General features: G+C 60.7%; 3 protein-coding genes across 7 annotated transcripts in view; all 3 read left to right on the top strand.

The window, feature by feature from the left end:
* Positions 1 to 107: 107 nt before the first annotated feature.
* On the top strand, positions 108 to 5,037 carry DHX58 (DExH-box helicase 58). Of its 4 annotated transcripts, none has more exons than XM_052785514.1 (12): positions 108 to 601; positions 719 to 920; positions 1,031 to 1,221; positions 1,469 to 1,543; positions 1,826 to 1,952; positions 2,069 to 2,251; positions 2,338 to 2,594; positions 2,717 to 2,866; positions 3,147 to 3,308; positions 3,554 to 3,798; positions 4,022 to 4,115; positions 4,401 to 5,037. In XM_052785514.1, exons 1-12 carry the CDS (start codon positions 434 to 436, stop codon positions 4,578 to 4,580), a joined length of 2,034 nt encoding a protein of 677 aa, XP_052641474.1. In that variant the 5' UTR covers positions 108 to 433; the 3' UTR covers positions 4,581 to 5,037. The 4 variants fall into 4 exon arrangements, with proteins under 4 accessions (XP_052641474.1, XP_052641477.1, XP_052641473.1 ...); XM_052785517.1 differs by lacking the exon at positions 4,401 to 5,037 and adding an exon at positions 4,227 to 4,393 and having other exon boundaries at positions 1,427 to 1,543; XM_052785513.1 differs by having other exon boundaries at positions 110 to 601; positions 1,427 to 1,543.
* Positions 5,038 to 5,664: 627 nt separating this feature from the next.
* ZNF385C (zinc finger protein 385C) overlaps positions 5,665 to 21,320 on the top strand; it is a 99,466-nt gene continuing 83,810 nt past the window's right edge. The window contains 3 exon segments of the mRNA XM_052785519.1: positions 5,665 to 5,695; positions 5,698 to 5,789; positions 5,792 to 5,942. Of these exon segments, the coding sequence (XP_052641479.1) occupies positions 5,665 to 5,695; positions 5,698 to 5,789; positions 5,792 to 5,942 (274 nt within the window).
* Positions 6,008 to 12,206, top strand: LOC128141011 (uncharacterized). 2 transcript variants are annotated; one of them, XM_052785536.1, is made up of 2 exons: positions 6,008 to 6,926; positions 6,975 to 12,206. In XM_052785536.1, exon 2 carries the CDS (start codon positions 10,667 to 10,669, stop codon positions 11,576 to 11,578), a length of 912 nt encoding a protein of 303 aa, XP_052641496.1. In that variant the 5' UTR covers positions 6,008 to 6,926; positions 6,975 to 10,666; the 3' UTR covers positions 11,579 to 12,206. The 2 variants fall into 2 exon arrangements, with proteins under 2 accessions (XP_052641496.1, XP_052641497.1); XM_052785537.1 differs by having other exon boundaries at positions 6,959 to 12,206.

Raw genomic sequence — 21,320 nt, 5'->3', positions numbered from 1 at the left:
GGGCCGGGCTGGGGTGCACTGGGCTGAACTGGGGTGCAGGGTGCTGCCCTGGGGGGCCCGGACTGGGCAGGGAGCCGGGGCCGGTTGGGGTGCGGGGCGGGGCTGCACCGGGGCGGCCGCGGCTGTGGCAGCTCCGCCCGGTTTCGGTTTCTGTCCGTGACCGGGGCTCCCGGGGGGGGGCTCCCGGGCCGCTGCGGGCCGGGCGGGCGCCGAGGCCGGGAGGGGAGCGGCGGGGGCGCGGGCAGCGCGGCTCGGCCCGGCTCAGCCCCGCTCGGTTCGCCCCGGCCCGGCTCAGCCCGGCCCCCGCCACCCGCCCGGTCCCGGCAGCGCGGCCGGCGGAGCCCCCCCTCGCTGGGGCTCCGGCAGGACGCGCCGCCCCGAGTTTCGTTTCCCGGCCGGGACCGGCACCGGCACCGGCACCGGCACCGGCGGGATGGAGCTGCGGGGGTACCAGCGGGAGGCGGTGGCCCCGGCCCTGCGCGGCCGCAACAGCATCATCTGGCTGCCCACGGGCGCCGGCAAGACCCGCGCGGCCGTCCACGTCTGCCGGCGGCACCTGGAGAGCCGGCGGGGCGGCAGGGTGGCCGTCCTGGTCAACAAGGTGCCCCCCGAGCCCCGGTCCCCTGCCCCGGGGGTAACGGGGCGCCAGCGCCCGCCGGCCGCGGGCTCGCGGGCGGTGGTCCCGGGGCCGGAGCTGAGCGGGGTCTCGCGGGCGCAGGTGCATCTGGTGGACCAGCACGCCAAGAAGGAGTTCCACGTGCTGCAGGACGCCTTCAGGGTGACGGCCATCAGCGGGGACAGCCACCACAAGTCCTTCTTCGCCTGCGTGGTGAAGCAGAGCGACGTCGTCATCTGCACGGCCCAGATCCTGCAGAACGCGCTGGTCAGCGGGGAGGAAGACACGCACGTGGAGCTGACGGGTGGGTGCGGGACCCCACGCGCTGCTGTCCCCGCGGCCGGGCTGGGGTGCGACTGCCCCGGCCAAACTTCCACCACAGCTCACCCTGCTCCCCTCTCTCACCCGACGCAGATTTCTCGCTGCTGGTGATAGACGAGTGCCACCACACACACAAGGAGGGCGTCTACAACAAAATCATGCTGAATTACCTCCAGCGCAAGCTCAGCGGGCAGCAGGGCCTGCCGCAGGTCCTGGGCCTGACAGCGTCCCCCGGCACCGGGGGGGCAACCTCCTTTGAGGGAGCCGTAGAGCACATCCTGCAGGTGGGTCCTGTGCCTCCCGTCCTGTGCCGAGACGGTGCAATGGCCCCGGGCACAGCTTCCCCTGGGGTGTAGCGGGATGTCCCTTGGTGTGGGCATTGATAACCTGGTGTGCAGGTGCTGGGCAGCTGGGCGGCCCGGGGCAGACATCCCCAAACTCATCGGGGCTGCTAGGCTTAGGGCTGGAAGCGGGGTCTCGCCCTCTCAGATCTGTGCCAACCTGGACACCGAGAAAATCATGTCGGCGCAGGAGGAGGTGCAGCACCTGCAGAGCCACGTCCCCCAGCCCAGGAAGCAGTACGACCTGTGCCAGGAGAGAGCGCAGGTGAGGGGCAGCTGGTTGGAGCCACAGGGCTGCTCGCTGGGTAGAAGACCAGACCCCCGAGCCCTGCTGAGCCGGCGGGCTGTGTCCCTCCACCCGCTTAGCTCAGGCCAGCACGAGGAACCGGTTGATCCAGAGCCTTGGTGCAGGGGGATCCTGCAACCGTCTGGGTCCTGCCGTGCGAACATCCCCTAATCCCAGGCCAGGCGCTCTGGGCTGCACCTCCGAGGCTGTCTGGAGCAATGTACCTGATTCCTCAGGTCCTGAGCCCCTCTCTGCTCCCAGGACCCCTTTGGCGAGCAGCTGAAGAAGATGATGGAGCAGATCCAGCAGTACATGGAGATGCCTGGCCTGCCACAGGACTTCGGCACGCAGATTTATGAGCAGCGCATTATGGAGCTGGAGAAGAGAGGTGAGGAGGCGGTGGTGCGGGTGCGGCGGGGCGGAGGCGGTGGTGCGGTTGCGGCGGGGCAGAGCCAGCAGCCGTGGGGCCAGGCCGTGACCACGGCATGCTCCGTCCCTTGCCAGCGGCAGAGACGTTTTGTCGCAAGATGCGGGTGTGCGCACTGCACCTGCGCAAGTACAACGACGCGTTGCTGATCAACGACACGGTGCGGATGATCGACGCGTTCCAGTGCCTCCAGCAGTTTTACACTGCTGAGAGGGATGCAAAGGACCCCACCGAACGGTTCCTCACCACCACGTTTGAGGGTAATGGAGAGGCCTGGAGGGGGGGTTAGTGCTGGCAGCATTTGGGGGGCAGGGAGTCCCCCTTGACGCCCTGTTTGCCTGCGCAGAAAACAGGACGAGCTTGCAGGCGCTTGCCGGGGACCGGCGCTACGAGAACCCCAGGCTGGGCAAACTGGAGGAGATCCTGCAGGAGCACTTCCAGCCCCCGGGCACCGCTCGTGGCATCGTCTTCACCAAGACCCGGCAGAGTGCCCACAGCCTGCTCAGCTGGCTGCAGGACACGGCCACGCTCTGTGGCCAGCACGTCAGGGCTGCCGTCCTCACCGGTGCTGGCTACAGCAACCAGACCAAGCACATGACGCAGGTGAGCGGAGGGTGGGAAGGAGCTGGACCTATCCCTCCCTATGCACTTTGTGGGTGCTGCGGGCGCTGCCAGGGGCTCAGAGCCCTACGCAGCTGCTGAAGCATCACCCCCTCTTCCCTCAGAACGAGCAGCAGGACGTGATCAAGCTGTTCCGCAACGGAGCCCTCAACCTGCTCTTCTCCACCAGCGTGGCTGAGGAGGGCCTGGATATCCCCGAGTGCAACATTGTGGTCCGTTATGGGCTGATGACCAACGAGATCGCCATGGTGCAGGTAGCTGCCTGGGCTCCCTCCAGATGCTCTTCCCGGCTCCACGGGGGGGGCAGCCTGCCGGAACGCCCCAAAGCCACGGGTGCGGGACACGGGGGCTCTCACATCCCATGCCCGCTGGCACCTCCCTGGGGATGAGCCCAGCCCCTGGCAGAGCATCTCCTTGGCGAGGTGCAGTGGGGTGTGGAGGGTGGACCCATCCTCGTGGGGTGGTGTGGGGAGGCAGGAGGGGTCGGCCACAGCCCTCCTCTGCTGACCGCAGCATTTGGCCCTTCCGCTGCAGGCCCGGGGCCGTGCCCGTGCCGAAAACAGCGTCTACTCCGTCCTCGCCAAAGCCAACAGCAGAGAGGTCTCTCGTGAGCTGCTCAACGAGAACCTCGTGGAGCTCATGGAGAGGGCGATCAGAGCGGTGCAGGCCATGCCTGAGCAGGAGTACAGCCTCAAGGTGAGCACTGGGCCCTGCCCTGAGCACCAGGAGGGCCAGGCAGCTCCTGCCCGTGCCCTGGTTTTGGCTACCTGCTCTCCCTTTGGGGCAGCACCGGCTCCTGTGTAGGGGAGGCATCAGGTGCCCAGGGCAGTGCGTGCCCATCCTGTCCTGCCCATCCTGCCGTGCAGCTTGCGCTCTCTAGGACAGCGCATCTCTCTCCAGCCATGTGTCTTGCCATGTCTGCTATCTGTCTGTGCCCGTAGCCCTGTGCTGCCTCCTGTCCTTCCCACTGTCCTGCCTCCCACTGCCTTCTACAGATCAGGGACCTGCAGCAAGTTGCTGTTGCCAGCTGGTTAATGAAGGAGGCCAGGATCAGCGAGAGGCGGCAGCTGCACGACCCGGATGATGTATACCTCTACTGCGTCAACTGCAACGTGGTGGTGTGCCGTGGCAGCGACATCCGCACTGTGGAGGGCATGCACCACGTTAACATCAACCCCAACTTCAGGTAGAGCCCAGCTGTCAGGCATCACTTGCATAAGCTGCTGCACTCTCCACCCAGGATGGGCAGGGGGTGGCAGCAGCCTGCTGCCAGCTCTTTCTTGGGGACACCAGTCCGGGCAGGTCGCAGGGGCTTTGTGGGACTGTGTGACTATAGGAGCACATGTGCTGCCGTGTTTCTGTCCCCTGGACCATTGTCCTTAGAGTGTCTTTTGGCCCCTTCCTTGCAGGGTGTATTACAGAGTTTCCGGGAAAATACAGTTCCAGCGGACTTTCAAGGACTGGGAGCCCGGCTGCCGCATCATGTGCAGTGAGTGCAGCCAGGTGAGTGGGACACGTGGCAATCCCCCCGTGACTGCAGCCCAGTCAGAGTTGGAGGGACCGTGCCTTGTGCCCCAGCTCCCGGCTGAGGAATGGAGCTGTATCTCCCTTCAGTACATGCCCATGTGATGTGCGCGCTGCGCATGTGGGACATGGACACGTGCAGCTGTCTCCAAGCGGGACGTACCCCGGGAGCAAGGAGCTGCCTCCGTCCCAGGTGTGTGTGGCCCTGCAGCCTAGGGATGCTGCTCTGCGGTCTGCATGACTGTCCCCTCCCTGCCCACACAGGACTGGGGAATGGAGATGATCTACCGACAGGTGAAGCTGCCCATCCTCAGCATCAAAAACTTTGTGGTGGAGACACCGGCTGAGAAGAGGAGGTACAAGAAATGGAGTGCCGTGACGTTCCTTGTCAAGGAGTTTGACTACCTGGAGTACTGCTCCAGCACCCATGGCCAGTCCTTCTAGCATGGGCTCTGCTCAGAAGAGGACTATTCCCAGGCCTTCTCCTGGGGCAGTGGGACCCTTCCCGTTGCCCTTGGCATGGGACCCTACCTCCAGGCCTGTGCAGAGAGCCACGGCTTGCTCCTCTTTTCCTTGCTGGACCAAGTCACTGCAGCACATCCCTTGCTAGAGCCTGCAACTGCAGGAGGAGGCTTTGCTGCACCCATGCAGGAAGGACCAGACACTGGGATGGGAAAATACATGAACGCTTCCCTGCCCGCTGGCAGCTGCTCCCTGTGCCACTGCCTTCCCCTCCTGCCCCCCAGTGCTGCCGGGCTCGGAGGGCTGTCACCGCAACCCTGCCAGAAGAACCAGCCATTTCACATGGGCCCAGGACATGGCCCAGCGTTTCTCTGGCAGCCTCCGGTCTGCTTTGTGAATTCGATGGTCCTCCGTTAAAAACATGTGTGTGCACTGGGAACGAGGGAAGCGTTGGCAGTTTCATTCATTGTGAGAGCTCACTGCGTGCAGGCATGTTCGATGCGGGACAGCCCTCGCACCAGAGCCAGACCACCCCATCACCTACAGGAGAGCCAGATCCCGCCGCGCCAGCAGGGCAGGGGTCCCCAGGGAGGCACCTGCGAGTGCCTGGAGTTGCATGCGTGGGGCCGCCCCAGTCCTACCCCTCCCCGCAGACACTGGCCCAAGCGACCCACCTCACCCACCCGCGACCAAACCTTCCCGTGGCCCAGAACGAGTCTCAGCCCCTCCGGGGCAGCTCAGCCCTGCAGGAACGCAGCCGGAGCTGCGGGTGGATTTGACCTTCTGGCAGAAATGAAAAGGCTGCTGAGGCCGAACCGGGGCGTCTGGAGTCGCCTGGCCCCGGTGTCCGGGCTCGGGGAAGGGGCTGTGTGCCCCGGCTCCGGCAGCCCCGGGTGTCCCCGCGGGCTCAGCTGGGGCCGCCCCGGGGAAGCTGGGCTGGCCGGGCCCCTTGCTTCCCAGCCGGGGAGGCTGAGGGAGCCGCAGGGCTTGCGGTAGGAACCGGGCCGGCCTCGGGGCGCGGGGGGGGTCGGTGCCGGGCGCTCGGGGTCCCCGCGGCCGGGCCGGGATGCTGCAGCCCCGGATCCCGCGGCCCCCCCCGGCGTGCTCTCCCGCCGACGGTCGCTAGAGGGAAGCTCCGGCCCGGCCCGGCCGTGGGAGGAGGGCGATGCCCGGGGGAGCCGGGGGACGCCCGGGGGGGTGCCGCCCGCCGGCGGGAGGATGCTCAGCCGGTGCCCGGCCGGTGGCCGGGAGGCTGCGGCGCTCGTACCCGCCGCTCCGTGCGTGGCCCTTCCCCGCGGGAGCCGGCCACGCGTGCCGGTGCCGGCCCGGGGACCTCCCGCTCCGGTAAGCAGCGCGGTTGCTCGGCGGGTTACGGGGCGCTCCGGGTGCCCCGGAGGCGGGGGGGGGGGCGGACGGGGGCGGCGGGGGGATGCGGTAGCGCTGGGAGCCGCGGTCTGCCGGTGCTCCCAGCCCGGTCCTGCCGGGCACAAGGAGCTCGGGCGGAGGGCGAGGGGCGGCTTTTCCCCCGGGCACCGGTGGCTGCAGGCGCAGGCAGGGGCAGGCAGGGGCACCTGGATGCCTGAGCGTGATCTCCATCCAAAACCCGCGCCCCCCCCCCGGGACAGCCCCCCCGGGAGCGCGGCACCGGGCGCTGCGGCCACCGGGGCCGCTGCCGGCGGTTCTCTCCGGCGAGGCCGCGCGTTCGGAGCCAACGTGCTGCTCCTGCCTGACTTTGAAGGCAGCGGCTTCTGCCGTAATGAGGCATAGCCCAGTTTCAGGTGGAGTTAGCCCCGGGGGAAACATGAAACCGAACTCCTGTTCATCAGAAAGTGGGTAATGAGGCCGTTTGAGTTATTTGTAGCTCTCTGTGGGCCGGGATGGCCTCTCCTACCTCTCCCCAGGCAGAATCCCTCCTGCAGGGACCCCAGATCCTTTTGCTAAGCTCAAATTGCCCTGGTTTGTGCTTGGAGAATCCAGGCTGTGAGTTAACCTGATGGGTGGTGCGCTGGGTGGTACGACCTCCTACCAGCCTAGATGGATCTTGTTGTCCACTTTGGTGCCCAAAACCAGATTTTCTGCAACGTTGATCCAAACTTGCCCATTTTTGAAGGGGTTCACCTGACCCCATGGGATACAGGGCCAGGACAGCATTGCTCTGTGGGACTCTGTGGATTTTGCAAGTGGGTCTGCATCCAGCCTCTGCTTGTTCCTCCCTATGCACCTCTGCTTTAATGCCAGCCCCATCTGGCTTCTCCTTCCCGGGGGCTCCGTCACCTTGGGCCTGGTGGCAGGGAGCAGCCAAGCTGCAACGATCCGTGCTGCGACCTTGTCCGGTGTCCTTCAGAGCTGGTGTCCTTCAGAGCTGGTGTCCTTCAGAGCCAGCGTCCTTCAGAGCCGGCGTCCTTCAGAGCTGGCCTTGTGTGGCTGAGTCCCCAGGCTGCCTGTGGCCGGGCCAGCCCACATGAGGGTGCGGGGACACACATCCCTGCGAGCCCCGTTAATCTGCCCTGGCTGTCACCGGCAGCCCCCCCCGAGTGTGCTGTTGCTGCATCCCTCAGCCCGGGGCAGAGGCAGTGGCTGCTCCCCTCTGATCAGCCATTCGGATCACTCCCACATTGATCAGGTCTGGAGTGTGCTGATAAAGTGGCTTCGGAGCCACAGGGACTCAGGGAGGCTGGAAGTCCGTGTCTGACCAGGTCTGCGTGTTGTGGGGCTGCCCGAGCGTGTCCCCAGCCCCAGCCCGCTCCCGACAGGCTCTCCCCACACACCAGCAGAGTGTCCTTGCTTTGCACCACTTGTCCTCCTGCCGGGGGGGGATGGTCAGACCCCTGGTCGGGGGGACCCTCTGTTCTCCCCCTCCTCGCACAGCCCAGGGCCAGGGTCCCCCGAGGGGGCTGCACCCTGCCCTGTGCCACCCCGCTCCCTGCAGCACAGCATGGCCGTGCCCCCACAGAGAGTGACAGAGGTACCTGGCCCTTCGAGCAGCACTGGGCGGGCTTGTCCTGTGATTAAACCAGCCTGAAGCCCCACTTCGTCACTCCAATTGCCCTGTCAATACCCGGGCATTAGAGAGGGCTGCTGGACTAGTTCTTGCGCCCTGACACATCCCCTGTCAATAACCTCTGGATTTAAGCCTGTGGCTCGGAGCATCTTTGCTTATCTCAGCTCCCCAAAGCACTTATGTTCCCGGCCATCATAACTCCCCGCCTGTAAGTGGAGACAGGCACCATTAGCCCCGCAGCAAACAGCTGCTGCAGCAAGTTTTGCTGGCAAAAGTGCAGCAAAGGTGTTTTCCACCTGCTCTTTTGCAGGTGAGCTTCCCACAGGCTGCCAGGCCAGGGTTTGGCGTGGGGATGGGCACAGCCCCCAGAGCACCCGTGTTCTCCTTTCCCAGCACCCCTTGTGCCTTCAGCAGCCATGTGTGCTCGCAGCCCAGAGCGAGGGCAATGCTACAATTTATACAGCCCATTTCATTTATCATCAGTGCATCAGAAAGCAACAATTCACCTTTCAATGCGCCAGCTGAAAAAACTCCGGCTCCACTCTGCTTGGCAGCGCCTCAGATTGGCCCTTTCCTGAGGCTGGATGTTGAGCAGTGACTTAGAGCTCAATCTGTTTAGCTTATCGAAAAGTAGCCTGAGATGTGACTTGATTACAGTGTGCAAGTACCTTCCCAGGGAGAAAACTGCCAGGTATTAAAGGGCTCTTTAACTTAGCTGAGAGGGGAATAATAAGAACTGAGGGCTTGAAGATAAAGTCAGACAAATTGAAACACAAAATCAGGCGCAGGTCTGCAGCAAGGAGGGCGCAGAGCGGCTGGAGCAGGGTCCCTGGGCACCTTTCTCAAAGCGATGCCCTGGCTGAACCGCAGGTTCCTGGGGCTGGGGGTTGTGACCTGGGGGGTGGCTCCGTCCTGCCCCTATGGCTCTGGCCCCATGGGGACGTGGGCTTGGGGAGCAGGATGAGTCCGGTGGCATCGTGGGCAAAGCGGATTGGGGACTGAATTTTGCTTCCTGGTCACATCTGAAAAACTCACTGTCACACGGTATCTCTGCCAGAGCCTGGGAGCACGTCAGCCCCCGAGGTGACCTTTCTCGGGACAGCTGGAGCCTCCCTTTCTGTACCAGGGGAAATGCCAGCCTGGTGAAAACTGCTCATCGCGGAGGAACTCGATCCTGAAAACCAAAAGCCCTCTCTCCATGTTGCTCATACCTCCCCTCTCTGCTGCCAGGAGTGCATGGGAGCCCGCAAAACGCACGGGGACGTCCTCGTCTTGCTCTGCTCCGCCGTCCCCGCGACCAACGGCTGCATGTCTAACGATTCCCCGCCGGGAGTTAATCTCGACTGTTAGTATGTCAGGTTGCTGGTGGATTAAACAAGGGGATTAGCATCAAACAATTTCCCTCCCGCCCTGAGCAGGGAGGCAGGAAATATAATCACTGCGGTTTTATTCTGCTTAGGCTAAAAAAGCTCCCTGGCATGTGGCCGGGTGATGCCAGCCGTGCTGGTGGCACAGAGAGGCACGTGCCCAGGGCACTGCGGGGGCACCGCTGCCTCTGCCGCACACGGGTCCCCACCAGCACCGTGACAGGCATGCCAAGACCAGGGGCTGCTCGTCCCGGGGGGCTCGGGGAAGTGTCCTGGGTGGTACTCGTGTAACCAAGCGGTTCACCTCATGCCCCTGAGGAGAGCGCAAAAGCCAGGGCTGGAGGCGGGGAGGGTCCCAGCCCCCAGGCAGCGACCGAGCCGCCCCAGCACCTTCATCCCTGCTGCTCCTGCCAGCCTGGGCTCAGCTGTGGACAGCAGAGGATGGAACAGCCTTGCAGGTGTGAAAGCAAATCTGTCTTCCCAACAGCTCCCACATTCCAGAGCCAGGGGACAGTGACGCAGCTCTGATCCAACAGCTGTGGTGCTGCAGAATTGCCAGCTTTCATCCCAAGCTTCCTCCCCACCTACGATCACAGGATCCACTATCAGCACTGGGGCACAGCACTGCCCTCTCAGCCACTATATAAAAAGTAAAATAAACCCTCTAATCCAGGGCGTGTGTTTGATAAAGAACTCGTGCAGCTCTTGTTGGGGCAGGGGCAGAGCAGCCAGCCCCCTGCTCGGCGCAGAGACTCGACTTCTCTTCGGACCAAAGCGCCGCGGGGGAGCAGCCAGCCTCGCATCCACACATCCTCTTTGGCCCAAATCTCCTCGGTCCCTGGAGTTTACTCAGCAACTTTCATCTGAGGAGCATTTCCAGCGTGGCCAAGTCTCTGGTCAGCCAAGGAGGATGGGACCGCTCGCTGAGACGAGGCAGTGGCTGCGCCGTGGGCTGGCAGAGGGGGGGCTTGGCACAGCGCTGCCTGCAGAAGTGTTGCCCTGGGGAAAGGGGTGGCCCAGCAGCGGTGGGTGGGCTAGCATGGGGCTGTGACGAGGGGGAACACAGTCGTTTGCTTCCTCATCAGAAGGCCAAGAAACCCCGCAGAGATCTCCCCCTGTGGTGTCCGGGGTTCCAGGTGTGAGCTGGTGCGGGGCCTCCTGCCCAGGAGGGGAGATGCTGGTGGGAGTTATTCCTGAGGGGGATTTGCCATGTGTCTCCTTATCCTCCAGCGATGGGCTGCCTGCTTCTCCCCAACTTGAGACAGGACCCAGTGAACCCACAGGTTGCTCCCCAGCGGTAGTGCAGGTGAAACGCGGCTCCTCTCCCTGCAGCTGCCTCCCCCGTGCCACAGCCCTGGGGCCAAACTGCCTCGTCCCCTCACTGGAGGGAAGGCTCTCCCGCCTCTCCTGCCTCCCCAGGCTCGCTGCTTTTAGGGAATCTCGCGGGTACCTCCTCGGCCTAAGGCCAGTCAATCGACTGAAATTGGCCAAAAGGTCCTGGGCAGGCACCAATGCCCGGGCAGATGCTGCCCTGCACGTGCCCACCTCGCTTTTCTAGGAAGCTGGGCTAAAACTACTGTCCTAGGGCTGTGCGGCAAAAGACTGGGCAGATCCTCAGCTACTGGAAGCCCGAGTGATTTACAGCCCATAGCCCGTGCGGGATCCCAGCGGGCTGTCCCTGGGGCTGCACAGGGGCAGGGATGTTCCCGGCACGCAGCACCCGGGGCCGAGACCAGGGCACGTCTCCGTCGGGCAGAAGAGCAAGGAAGCTGCAGGTACCCCCCTTCTTCAGCGCTGCCTGGGGGGTTGCCTCTCACTCCTGCCAATTTTTAGGTGACTCTCTGCATTTGGGCTGTGCGTCGGCAGGGCGAGGGGAAGGAAGGGGATGCAGCACAGTGGGGGTGAGACCCAGGGATGGCTCGATGGGTGCTGGCACAGCCCAGGGCCTGCAGGGACCCACAGCACAAGCTGCAATATCGGAAAATTCCCAAACAAAATTTCATGCACTAAATCTCAGGGCTGCGATTCTGCTGAGACCTGGCTTTATAATTGGATCTGTCAGAAACCCGTCACACTTAATGTGCAGCTGCCAACACGCCGTGCGGCTCCTCGCCACGCTCCGTGGCCGGTGCTGGCTCTGCCCCTCTCCCTGCCCCTCGGCAGGCAGCCGGGAATGCCTTGTCCTGACATGCCCATTGCCCCAACCCACTGCAGAAACATCCCCAAACCGCTGCTGCCCAGCCCGGTGTTGGGAATGGCTGCGACAGGAGCGCTGCTCATCCTGCCCATTCCAGACACCGACCCCTCGGCATTCAACCTGCCAAGAGCTCTCCCCTCCCATCTGGAGCAGCGGACTGGGAACACCCGGTCTCCTGTCCCACCCTGGTGCTGCTGGCTGCAGTTGCGGGTTCCTGTATGAAGAAGCAGGAGTTTTTGCACCCAAGGGCTGTGGGCCACGCTGTCACCATCGGCCTGGATGGTACTCCCGGTCTATCACACCTCCCTGCCTCATGCACCGCCCGGCTGCTTCTCCTGCAGCCATGGTTACTTTGATGGATGTTTTTTTGTTCGGTAATTTGTTTCCCTCCCACAGTTTCTCTGCTACTACCTAAAACAGGGCACGGCGGGGCAGCAGTGGTGGGAGAGAGAAAGAAGCTGCTTTTCCTTCCCATCCTGTGTGGGACCACATGCATGTTCATGGAAGTTCTTCAATGTCGTTTACCCTCCCTGGTGCAGTGCAGAGCCTTGGGCTGTGCAGTGGGACGTTGCAGCCCCTTGGTCAGGTTGGGCTGTGCCTCCCACCCATCCCCAAAGCCCCCGTGGAGGTGCTGGGGCTTCTGAGGAAATGTCCAGGGTTTTCCAGGAAAAGGTCAGGATTTCTGGTTTCTCTCTCTGCCCCAGGGACCAACAGTTAGGGCCAGACACTGAGCAAATCTGGCTGCCTGGGATTTTCCAGCTTGAGGAAAGATCCAGCTTGCACCTGAACCTCCAGCCCTGGGAGTGGGGTGGCACGGCCAGCTCCTGCTTTGGCTTGGTGACCACCCGGGTTTTGCCTCACGGTGCCTCAGTTTCCCTCTCTGCCGCCAGGGAAGGTGGTGGGACGATGCCAGTGCTGGCGAGGCGTGGGAGCCCAGCAGCCTGCGGCTGCCAAGGAGAAGTGTACCTGTGTTTTCTTCACCTGAGTAATCAAACCCTTTATGCAGTGTTTAATTAAAGGCCACAAAACATATTATCTTTGATTCTTTTGCTTTATTTTTGTTCCCTTCATTTGTCCCTTGGAGATGAGGGTTGCTCTGGTACTTATTAGTCACAAAGCCCTAACCTCGCGCTGCGTTCTTGCTATCTGAGAAATGAATTATTAATGGTGCATTAAACAGAGTCTGGAAAGGGGCCCTGGGACACTGATAATCAGGAGCTAATTGAGGAAGAAATGAGATACTGCTCCTGTTGCAGAATGAGGACTGTGCAGCGCTGCCATACCGAAGGTGACCCTCCTGCAACTCCTGGGCCGATTGCGCCAACCCTCACCGATGGGTCACACGTGCACGCTCTGCCCTGGCCGGGATGCTCTGCCCTGGCCGGGATGCTCTGTGTGGTCCCCATGCTCGGCTGCGTCCCACATGCGTCCTGCCTGTGCAGCAGCCGGTTGGCACGACAGCCGCTCCCGAAGGGACGAGGCAGTTGGGCACCATTACTCGCTGTGCTTCAGGTAATCCTGGGCGAAGCAGCACAGACGGGCAACGGCCCGGGGGATGCAGCGGGGCTGGGACCAGCATCCGTGGCAGCGTTTGGCAGGAGGGATGAACGTGGTCGTTAGAGTCAGGGGATTAGCACAGATTTTTTCCAGGCTGCCAGAGAGCCTGCCGAGAGCTCAGCCCGGTGCCATGCCGACATACCGGTTGAGGCCCGGCAGAGCTCGGCTGCAGGGGATTGAGGGGAGGAGAGGATCTTTCCCAGGAGACCAAAGGAGCCCCACCGTTCTCAGCCCCCGGCCCCTCCACCATGGCAGGGATGGGAGACGAAACCCTGCAGTCTCGAGGGCAGAGCTGTGCGGCAAGGCAGGAGGGCTCATACCCTGACGTGGTGTTTATTTATTTTCAAGTGTCGCCTGGCATCAGCTGTGGCCCCGCTCCCCTGCCTTGCTCTGGGGCTGTTGCAGGAAGCTGCCTGGCACGCCGGCAGCTGGGGAGCAAACAGCGGCATCAGCAAGCAGGACGGTGTGTTAATAAAACATGCCAGCAACCTGGGCTGCGGTGGGGGCTGGCACATGGTTTGGGGGCCACTGGGCTGGGAGCACGCAGGGCTCAGGCAGGCAGCAAAAAGAAATTGGACAAATGCATTCAGGGCCCTGGAAAAGTGCTGCATCCCAGGTTTTCAACAGCATGAAGCAGCTCCAGGGGCTGGCCAGGAGCGCCTGACCACAGGGAGAAGGTTTCTTCCTTCGGGCTTCACATCGGGCACCCAGGGCAGCATCCTGCTCACGGCCAGCTGCTGGCACCGGCTGGTCCCTGTGTCCCCAGGGATGATGTCCCACCGCGGCAGTGGCAGCTCAGGATGCTGGATCCCACCCAGACCTCGGCTGAACTGCTGCACAAGTGACTGGGGGCTGAACAATTTCAATCTTCTTTTATTTATTCTCTTTTACTGTTTTTCTACACAGCTTGGAGCCACGGGCCTGTCAAATTTCTCTTCTTCCACCCTGGCCACATTAAAGCATAAAAAAATGTCTCCTTTTAAGCCCGAGCCAAACGGCAAACCTGTGCAAGCCGTAAAACTTTCTGCAGCAGCTGAGGCGAAGCTGTGAAAAATGCTGTGGCACGGATGATGTTCCCTTCTCACTGCTGGCGAACCAAAAAGCTCTGAAATGGTGTCTCGCTGTCAGGACTGAGGGCTCAGGGTGCAGGCAGGGGCAGCCAGGGGGTTGGTCTGGGGCGGCAGGGAAAGGGCGTGATGGAAAATAGCATTTATGTTCTGTTGTAAAACACATTGTCCATGTTGCTAAAGTGGTCAGGGTTAATACTAGAAGGTGTTGAGCAAATCACAGCTTTTCTCTGTGCTTCAGTTTACCTCCTGGAAAAGCGGGTTCTGGCAGCTCCCCTGCAGTGCAGGCAGCTGGGCAGGCAGGGCAGCTGAGCCCCCGCACCCAGGTGGGGCCGTTCAGCCTCCCCCACCCCGGGGCTGAGGTTTTAAAGGTGAGCGGTGTGGCTGCAGGGAGGTTGGTGGCTTCTGGGGCTGCCTGGGGATGGGGGTGCTGGGAAGGAAAAGAGAACTAGGTTTGTTCTGTGGGGAAATGGCTATTTCTGTTGCTGGGATGGAGCTGGACTCGGTGATGCTTCCTGAGCCCCAAGGCAGGAGAAACGTTTCGGAACTGGTAGGTGTGTGCGTCTCCAGCGGCAGCGAGGGGCTGGGGGAGCAGCCGTCCCCCCAGCACGGACCCAGACTTCTTCCCAAGCGCCTGCTCCTGCCCAGCCCATCCCGCCATCCCCTGCAAAAGCTGCCATGGTCCGCCAACCGGCGGGAGACCTGCGGGGGCTGCCCGTGCTGCCAGCACGAAGCCCCCACCCAGGCTGGGACCACTGGGCTTACAGTGCTGGTTCCCTGTCCCTGTGACCCCAGGTACCACCCAGGGCTCCAGCCCCTGCTCCGTGTCTGCGGGGGCAAGAATCGCCCTCGCTCCCCTGGCTCCGGCACCGTGGGCCTCAGTGGTCCCGCTGGGATGTGGCCACTGGCTCTCAGGGGAGATGGAGAAAGATGGGGGGGGGGAAGCTGCCGTCGCTGGCTGCCCTGGCCACGTGCAGTGGATGCTTCTGCTGCTCTGCACGTGGCCAATGCCAGGTTGAGGCAGCCCCGATGTGTCCCGTTACCTCCCCTTTCCAAATGCCGGTGGTGGTTTGGGTTTGATCCCAACTGTCCCATGCCCCTCCTGGCACCCGTGGGCTCAGCTCTGCTCCCCCCGAGCGCCCGGCCGGGGCTCCCTGCTCCAGCTCTGTTCCAACATCACACTGAAGCAGCCGCAGTTCATCCAGACTCCTCGCATAAATATTTATGCACTGATGCAATGCTCTTCTAAATATAAAGCTTTATCTGGAATTTCATTTAAACATTAAGTGTAGATAATTTATTTATAATTAATGTAGACATCAAGTCCCATCTCTGGAATGCCTGTGAGCTTTCATTTATAATTGGGAGGTAAGTCAGAAGCTAGAGGCTGGGCCTCTTATCAGTTTCATTTTAATTTTCCTCCTACAGCAAACGAAGCTGGTGCAATTCATCTCTCATTAGGAGGAAGCACAAAACTCCCCTAAAATAACAGTTTTATAGGGAACATGTAATAAACCCATCTTTGTTCCTCTTCTCGCCTTTGATATGTTACCAGGGCTCACAGCTCCCTTCAAAGTGTTGCTCTTCCTTAAAAATAAGTCTATTAAAAATTAAAACCACTTCTCTATACAATAAAATTTACTCCCCACAATTATGCAGAGGGACTAGTTATCTTCCTTTTGTAGATTCTAATTAAAAGTTACAACGGGAAAGAAAGAACAACTGCCATAAAATAATAGAAGTCTCTCCACTAATGATGAGTTATTGGTGCCTCTTCCACTTGGGCGGCCTTCCCGGGAGCTGATGCCACGGCTGACGAAGTGATGCCCGGCATGGGGCTGCGAGGGTGAGCAGTAACGGGGGCAGCTGGGGCTGCAGGCACCGTGGGGGGCAGTTTCCAGGAACGGGTGCTGGGTGTCCCTCTGTTAGCTGCCGGTGAGGGGTTTCTGGCACCCATGGGTGCCCACACGGGTGCTCAGCTCGGCAGAAAGCCCGTCTTATGCTGAACCCCTGGCAGCGCTGGCTCTGACCTGTTTGAGCTCTCGCTTCTGTGTCCCGGTTAGAAAGTGGGGCTCGTTGTGCCTGCGGCACCCGTGGGTGCAGGGTGCCGGTGTCCCGGTGATGCGCAGATCCTGGGGTGCAAACCAGGCTGTTCGCGCAGCCTGGCTCTGCCAGGGGTGCGGGGGTACGGCTGCCCCACGCGTGTTTAATCTCCAGAGGCGGGTGGGTCCCTGACCCCCCCCAGATGCCGGGTTCCTCCCCACGGCGTGGGCCCGCCAGCGGCAGCCAGCGTCCCTGAGCCCTTCCTTGCAAAGCACGTTATGGCGGAGCTGTGCTGTGGAGGCTGCGCGACGCGCTCGCCTGGCCCCGGTATTTTACAAACTTAATAGAAAGTCGATCAAAGGCAGCTCCATGCTTGTGCTAAAAATAGCGGGTGCCCAGGATGGAGCGGGGGCCACCGGCGGGAGCGCGCGGTGCCTCGGTAACCTGTAAACACTGAGCGTTGCCCACAGCATCCCCGCTGGGGCTCAATTGTCCCTGTTGCTTGTTCTTGAAGTCACGCAACAGCCCCTGCTCCTCCCAGCTACCGCAGGGTGACGAGGGTGGGCGCCGGACCGCATGCACGGCCGACGGGTCTGTCCTGCCACGGGGCTGGAGCATCCCTGCCATGGGGCAGCCTCTGGACCACTTTGTGGGACCAGGTCCCCTGCGTCGAGCGTGGCTGCAGCGCCTGGTCGTCCAGGTTCCCCGCAGGGACGGACCCCGCGCGCCCGGTGTGGGATCAGCAGAGCTGTGGAGCATCGGCTGCTGAGAACATTCAAAATTCATAAACAAGCTTCCCAGGACTTGAGGGATGGACTCCAACTCCCCAGCGTTCCCATGATGGATACTGCGCTCCTCTTGTTGCCTTTTGGTTTCCAAAGGTTTTGCTAGCACACACGTTGTCTCAAGCTTTTGTAGGCTCAAGGCAGGCAGAAGAATGCTGAGATTTAATTAAGGAGCTATTTGCAAAGTGCTCGTGTGGAAAGGGCTGTATAAATGGAAAAGCTTATCCCATTTTTACAACAACTCTTAACTTACAGAGTGCAAACCTTCACCCCTGAGGACACCGTGGGCTCCTCTGAATCCAAATGCGGGTGTTTGCTGGGCTGGCGCCCTCCCTGTCTGTGCTGACTGCTGGGTCTGATCTCCGCAGCTGGCCAGAGCCAGGTAATCTGCTAATTCAGCTAACGGGTGCAGCACAGGTGTGAGAGCCAAGATGCGGCTATTGCTCGGGGCCGGTGTGGCTGCGGTTGCCCTGTGTTGGCTTCTCCTGGAGTCTGGTGGTGCTGCCATGCCCACATCCTGGCATCCCACCACCTGTGTCAGCAGCGTGCCATGGGAATTTAAGGCAAATAACTCTGACCCTACCAAAGATGGGCCCTCGCACCCAGGTTATTCACCAGGACCAATCCAGCCCCATGCCAGAGGGGCGGGCAGAGTCACTGTAGTCTTGGCACAAAGGCAAGGATGACTTCCTGCAGGCCGGAGCTGCCTGTCAGGGTCATTTCTTTAATCGGTTATGGCTGTTGAGACGTTCTGCTGCCTGTCTCCCCATTGCCTGCCCCCTTCTCCTGGCTGTAAAGATGCTGGGAGATCCCCATTGATCTGGATCTGAAACATTTATGAAATCTTTATGGGCTTTTGAAAAGATTTTAATTCCCTGACAGTGCTGCTTTCACAAAAAAAAAAAAAAATTATGACTCAATGAGCAATTATAGGCTTAACAGCTGCTGAAGGGCCACGGCAGCTGCTGGAGCAGCTTGGCATGGCTCAGCGCAGTGGCCGAGGAGCCAGTGAGGCTTCCTGGAAAGCGACGCTGGGACTGAGCTGCCCTGTGCCGACCTTCCCAGGCTGCGGGACCCCGGGGTCGGTTCCTGCGGCGCAAACCCTCCTCTGCCCACCCATCTCCCGTGGGCTTCGGTGCCCAGAAGCCCGGGCAGGGAGAGGGTCTGCCTGTCGCAGGTCCCCAGCTGCCTGGGAGGCAGCGATGCTGGGGATGGGGACAAGCAGCTCTCAGCTGCGCCTGGAGATGCGGCGCTGCAGCCAGCCGGTGCCGGTGGGACCCCGGCAGGTGCTGCGGGGGGGTCTTCCTCCCCTTGGAGAAACCTTCAGGCCCTCAGTGGCAGCTTGCCCAGAGCAGGCTGGGGCTGGGGGGCTCTCGACCCTGGCTGGGCTCTCTTGGGGGGCACTTTGGCAGCACCTTAGCTGCTGACTCGTGTCTCCACGGGACGCAGCAGACCCTGTGCAGCCGTCTCAGGGGGATCTGGCGCTCGTGAATCATGTGTGAGTTGTCGCGCTGGCAGCAGCAGCCGGTAGCGGCACCGGCTCCGCGCCCCGGTGTTTGCAGACAGGCTCTGCGCGGGCAGGGGCCAGCAGCCCGGGATGGCTCAGCGCTGGTGGCTCGGGCTGCGTGCTCGGGGCTGCTCTTTGCAGAGCCGGCCGGTGCAGGGAAGGGCTTTGCAATAATCAGTTGCTTAAAATTGCTTTCAAAGACTCTTGCTTGCTGTCCCTCCTGGTCCGTGTCAGGTGCTTGCAGCGGTGCCTCGAGGCAGGCGCAGCTGAGGGTCTAGACTGTGGTTTTCAGAGGCGGGTTCCTCCTCGTCATCCCTTTTCCTATCTACTGGTGATTTGGGACCCCGATGATGCGCAGGAGCCTGTGGCTTTCTGGGCAGGACATGGGCAGGGCTCATGTTCCTGTGGCTCCACGTTTGGGACTGGAAATGTCTCGATGGCATCGTGTCCGGGACAGCCTTCGGCTCCTCCGTCAGCCCCACCCGGCACCCAGCTCACCGGCGAGGTGCCACCGCGGCGTCTCTGGGCAGCACCAGCACTCGCCGCGTGGCAAGATGCTCGGAGATGCCGGTGGCCAACAATGCAGCTCCCTCACTGCTGTGAGGAGGTAGACGTTGGGTTAATTGTAAAACTTCTAATTTGCTGAACGCAGAGTTGATGAACTCCACAAACAGGAGGAAAGGTGAAGCTTCAGTCCTGAGGAGTGCCTGTTCTCTTGTAGGCTCATTTCTTCTCTTTTGAATGCAAAAAGCTGCTGTAAAGAAATGAGCACGGGGGTGGGAGAAACTTTGTGGGCAACTGCAGCGAGCTGGAGGATTCGGATATGCTGTTCCTTCTGCTAATCTGTCCCACAGCATTTTGGTGTGGTGCAGCTGGAGACGACCTTCTCTTTGTTTAGAGATTTGTCTTCATTTTCAGAAATATCTGCAGCAAACTAAAAGGTTTAAGTGCAATGAGTCTCCGTTGGCCTTGGCACAAACAGTATCTCGGGGAGAAGCTGAACTAAACATAAGAGAAGAGGTGTCTCCGGGATGATTAGCCAGCATTGCTGAGATGCACATCACATTGATTGCCTTGTCCTGTCTTTGCGCATGTTTCTGGATGGGAAAACAAGTTTACTTGCAGTCAGTTAGAGTTTGTTTTGAGTCAGCTGAGGCTGGGTCTGTGTGCGAAGAGGATGGGAGCAGACAGGGCTGGGCAAGGTTGTGTGGGAAATAAAGAACAGATCATGAAGTTAGCATTAGTGAAAACATTTTCATGAGGAATTTAATCAGCAAAGCCCATTTGCGTGGTGGGGAGCCAGCGCCCGGCAGAGCTGGGCTCCTCTTGGCAGGCGCAGACCCGGGGGGATCCCACTGAGGACACTTTGCGTGAGCCGATCGGATCCAACCCTCTGGCTGGGAACGGCTCCCTCCTCCCTCCTGCCCAGCATTCTCACTCATCTTTTTGACACAGTAAAGTGTCACCGGCTCGTTCCCTTCATAGGGACAGGCTAGAATGGGCATGAAAGTTTAGTTTAATTTAAAAAATCCCTGCATGCAAGCTTGCTAAATATACCATGAAAACTTCAGGAGATGGGAAAGACAGCAAGAGGAATATTGCATTAGACTGTGAACGATGTGAACGGCTGCCTTTGGGAGGTGGAAGCCAGCAGTTACTGTGGAGGGGGAGCGACTCATCCGTGTTCCCCAGTGCTTGAATGCTGGGAGACGTGGGTTGGGCGAGGGGCCTCATCCCTCTGCTTCCCAGTTCCCATGCCTGGAAGGGGGGAGTACGGCCCCCTTCCTCACGGTGTGGTGGAGGCAGGACGAGGCTGTAAGGGTTAAGGTAGATGAAAAAAGTCTGTGGAGGAGCTGCAGCCCTGTCTCTGCTCCTTGGAGAGGAAGGCTACACCGTAATCGTCAAGCTCCTGACAGCTAAGGTAATGCAAGGTTTGAGATCCATTAGAGTGCCTGTAATTATTTATAGGAAGGAAAAAAACACCCTACATTGTGAAATTCAGATGGCATGGCAAATAAATGCGCCAAGGTTTGGAGAAAGGATACTTAAAGCCAAAGTAGTTTATGAGGGCCACGCTGAGGCTGGATGGTGCCACACTGCTGTTCCTCAGGACCTGACCCTGGCTGCAGTGGCAGTGAGGAAAGGGGCTCTTGGTGTGGACAGGCGTAACACAGCACTGCCAGGCCATCCGCTTGTGTTCCAAGATCTACAGACCTAGAAATAGCTGCTGCAGAGCTGCTCACAGTCCCATCTCTCTGCTCCTGGTTTCCACCTCCCTGGTAGCTGGGGGGCCCTCGAGCCCTCCTGCAGCCGTGGTCCACCGTGGGCTCAGAGGGGCTCAGAGCAGCATGTGGTCTGCCCTCGCTTCCCACAGCCTCCACCCCTCTGCCAGCAACTTCATAGGGCTGATCGGACTTCATCTTGGCATCAATTCCACTTCTTAGTGGAGGCAAAGCAGCAAGCGGGCGAGAGCTCCTGGAGATGAGACCCCCTGAGTGCGTCTGCTCTGGAGGAGAGTGCTCTTGGCCAGAGAGCCCGGGAGGGCAGAGCAATTCCCTCACAGCTGGGCTGCAAAGCTTAATTAGCATTTTTTGTGAAAGTGCTTTGAGATCCTCTGCGAAATGTCCTGGAGGAGGGCAAAATGTGATTATATAACTTGTCTAGACAGTATATTCCTTGGGGCAGGGAGCAGGTCTTTTTTATATCTGCTCTTCTATGTCAACACTGTGTGGCCCTGCTTAAAGGTTCTGGGAGCTGCTAAAATATTAATAACAAAGGCAACGATAGGAAAACACATGCTTTTGCACTCAAAAAAATGTTGATGTTAGCACCAGCCAGCTGTATGTCAGCAAAGGAGCCTTTGCCTGGTGGGTACCTTGTGCTCCAGCTATGATGACTGAACAGCAAACAGCCTCTCCCTGCAGGCCCCCTCCCTCCATGCCCTCTCGCCCGGCTGTTTCACCCTCCTGGAGCAGCCGGGCTCCTCCAGCTCATTCGAACTGCCTGGGCTGTCCAGTCAGGGTGCGAGGCCTTATCCTGCCATGCTGCTAGCTGCCCGCACGGGAACCGCAGCCGCACTTTGGGTCAGACCGGGGGTCTGCCACCAGCGAAGCCCTGCAGCCCCCGCAGGGCCAGCGGTGCCACCTCCCCTGTCCCCTCTGATTGCTCCTGGAGATCCGGGCTGGCTGCTGCCGCTCA

The sequence above is a fragment of the Harpia harpyja genome, chromosome 4, assembly GCF_026419915.1.
Source record: "Harpia harpyja isolate bHarHar1 chromosome 4, bHarHar1 primary haplotype, whole genome shotgun sequence".
NCBI lineage: Eukaryota > Metazoa > Chordata > Aves > Accipitriformes > Accipitridae > Harpia > Harpia harpyja.
Note: the sequence above shows the minus strand (reverse complement) of the source record. Positions and strands in the feature narration are given on the sequence as shown.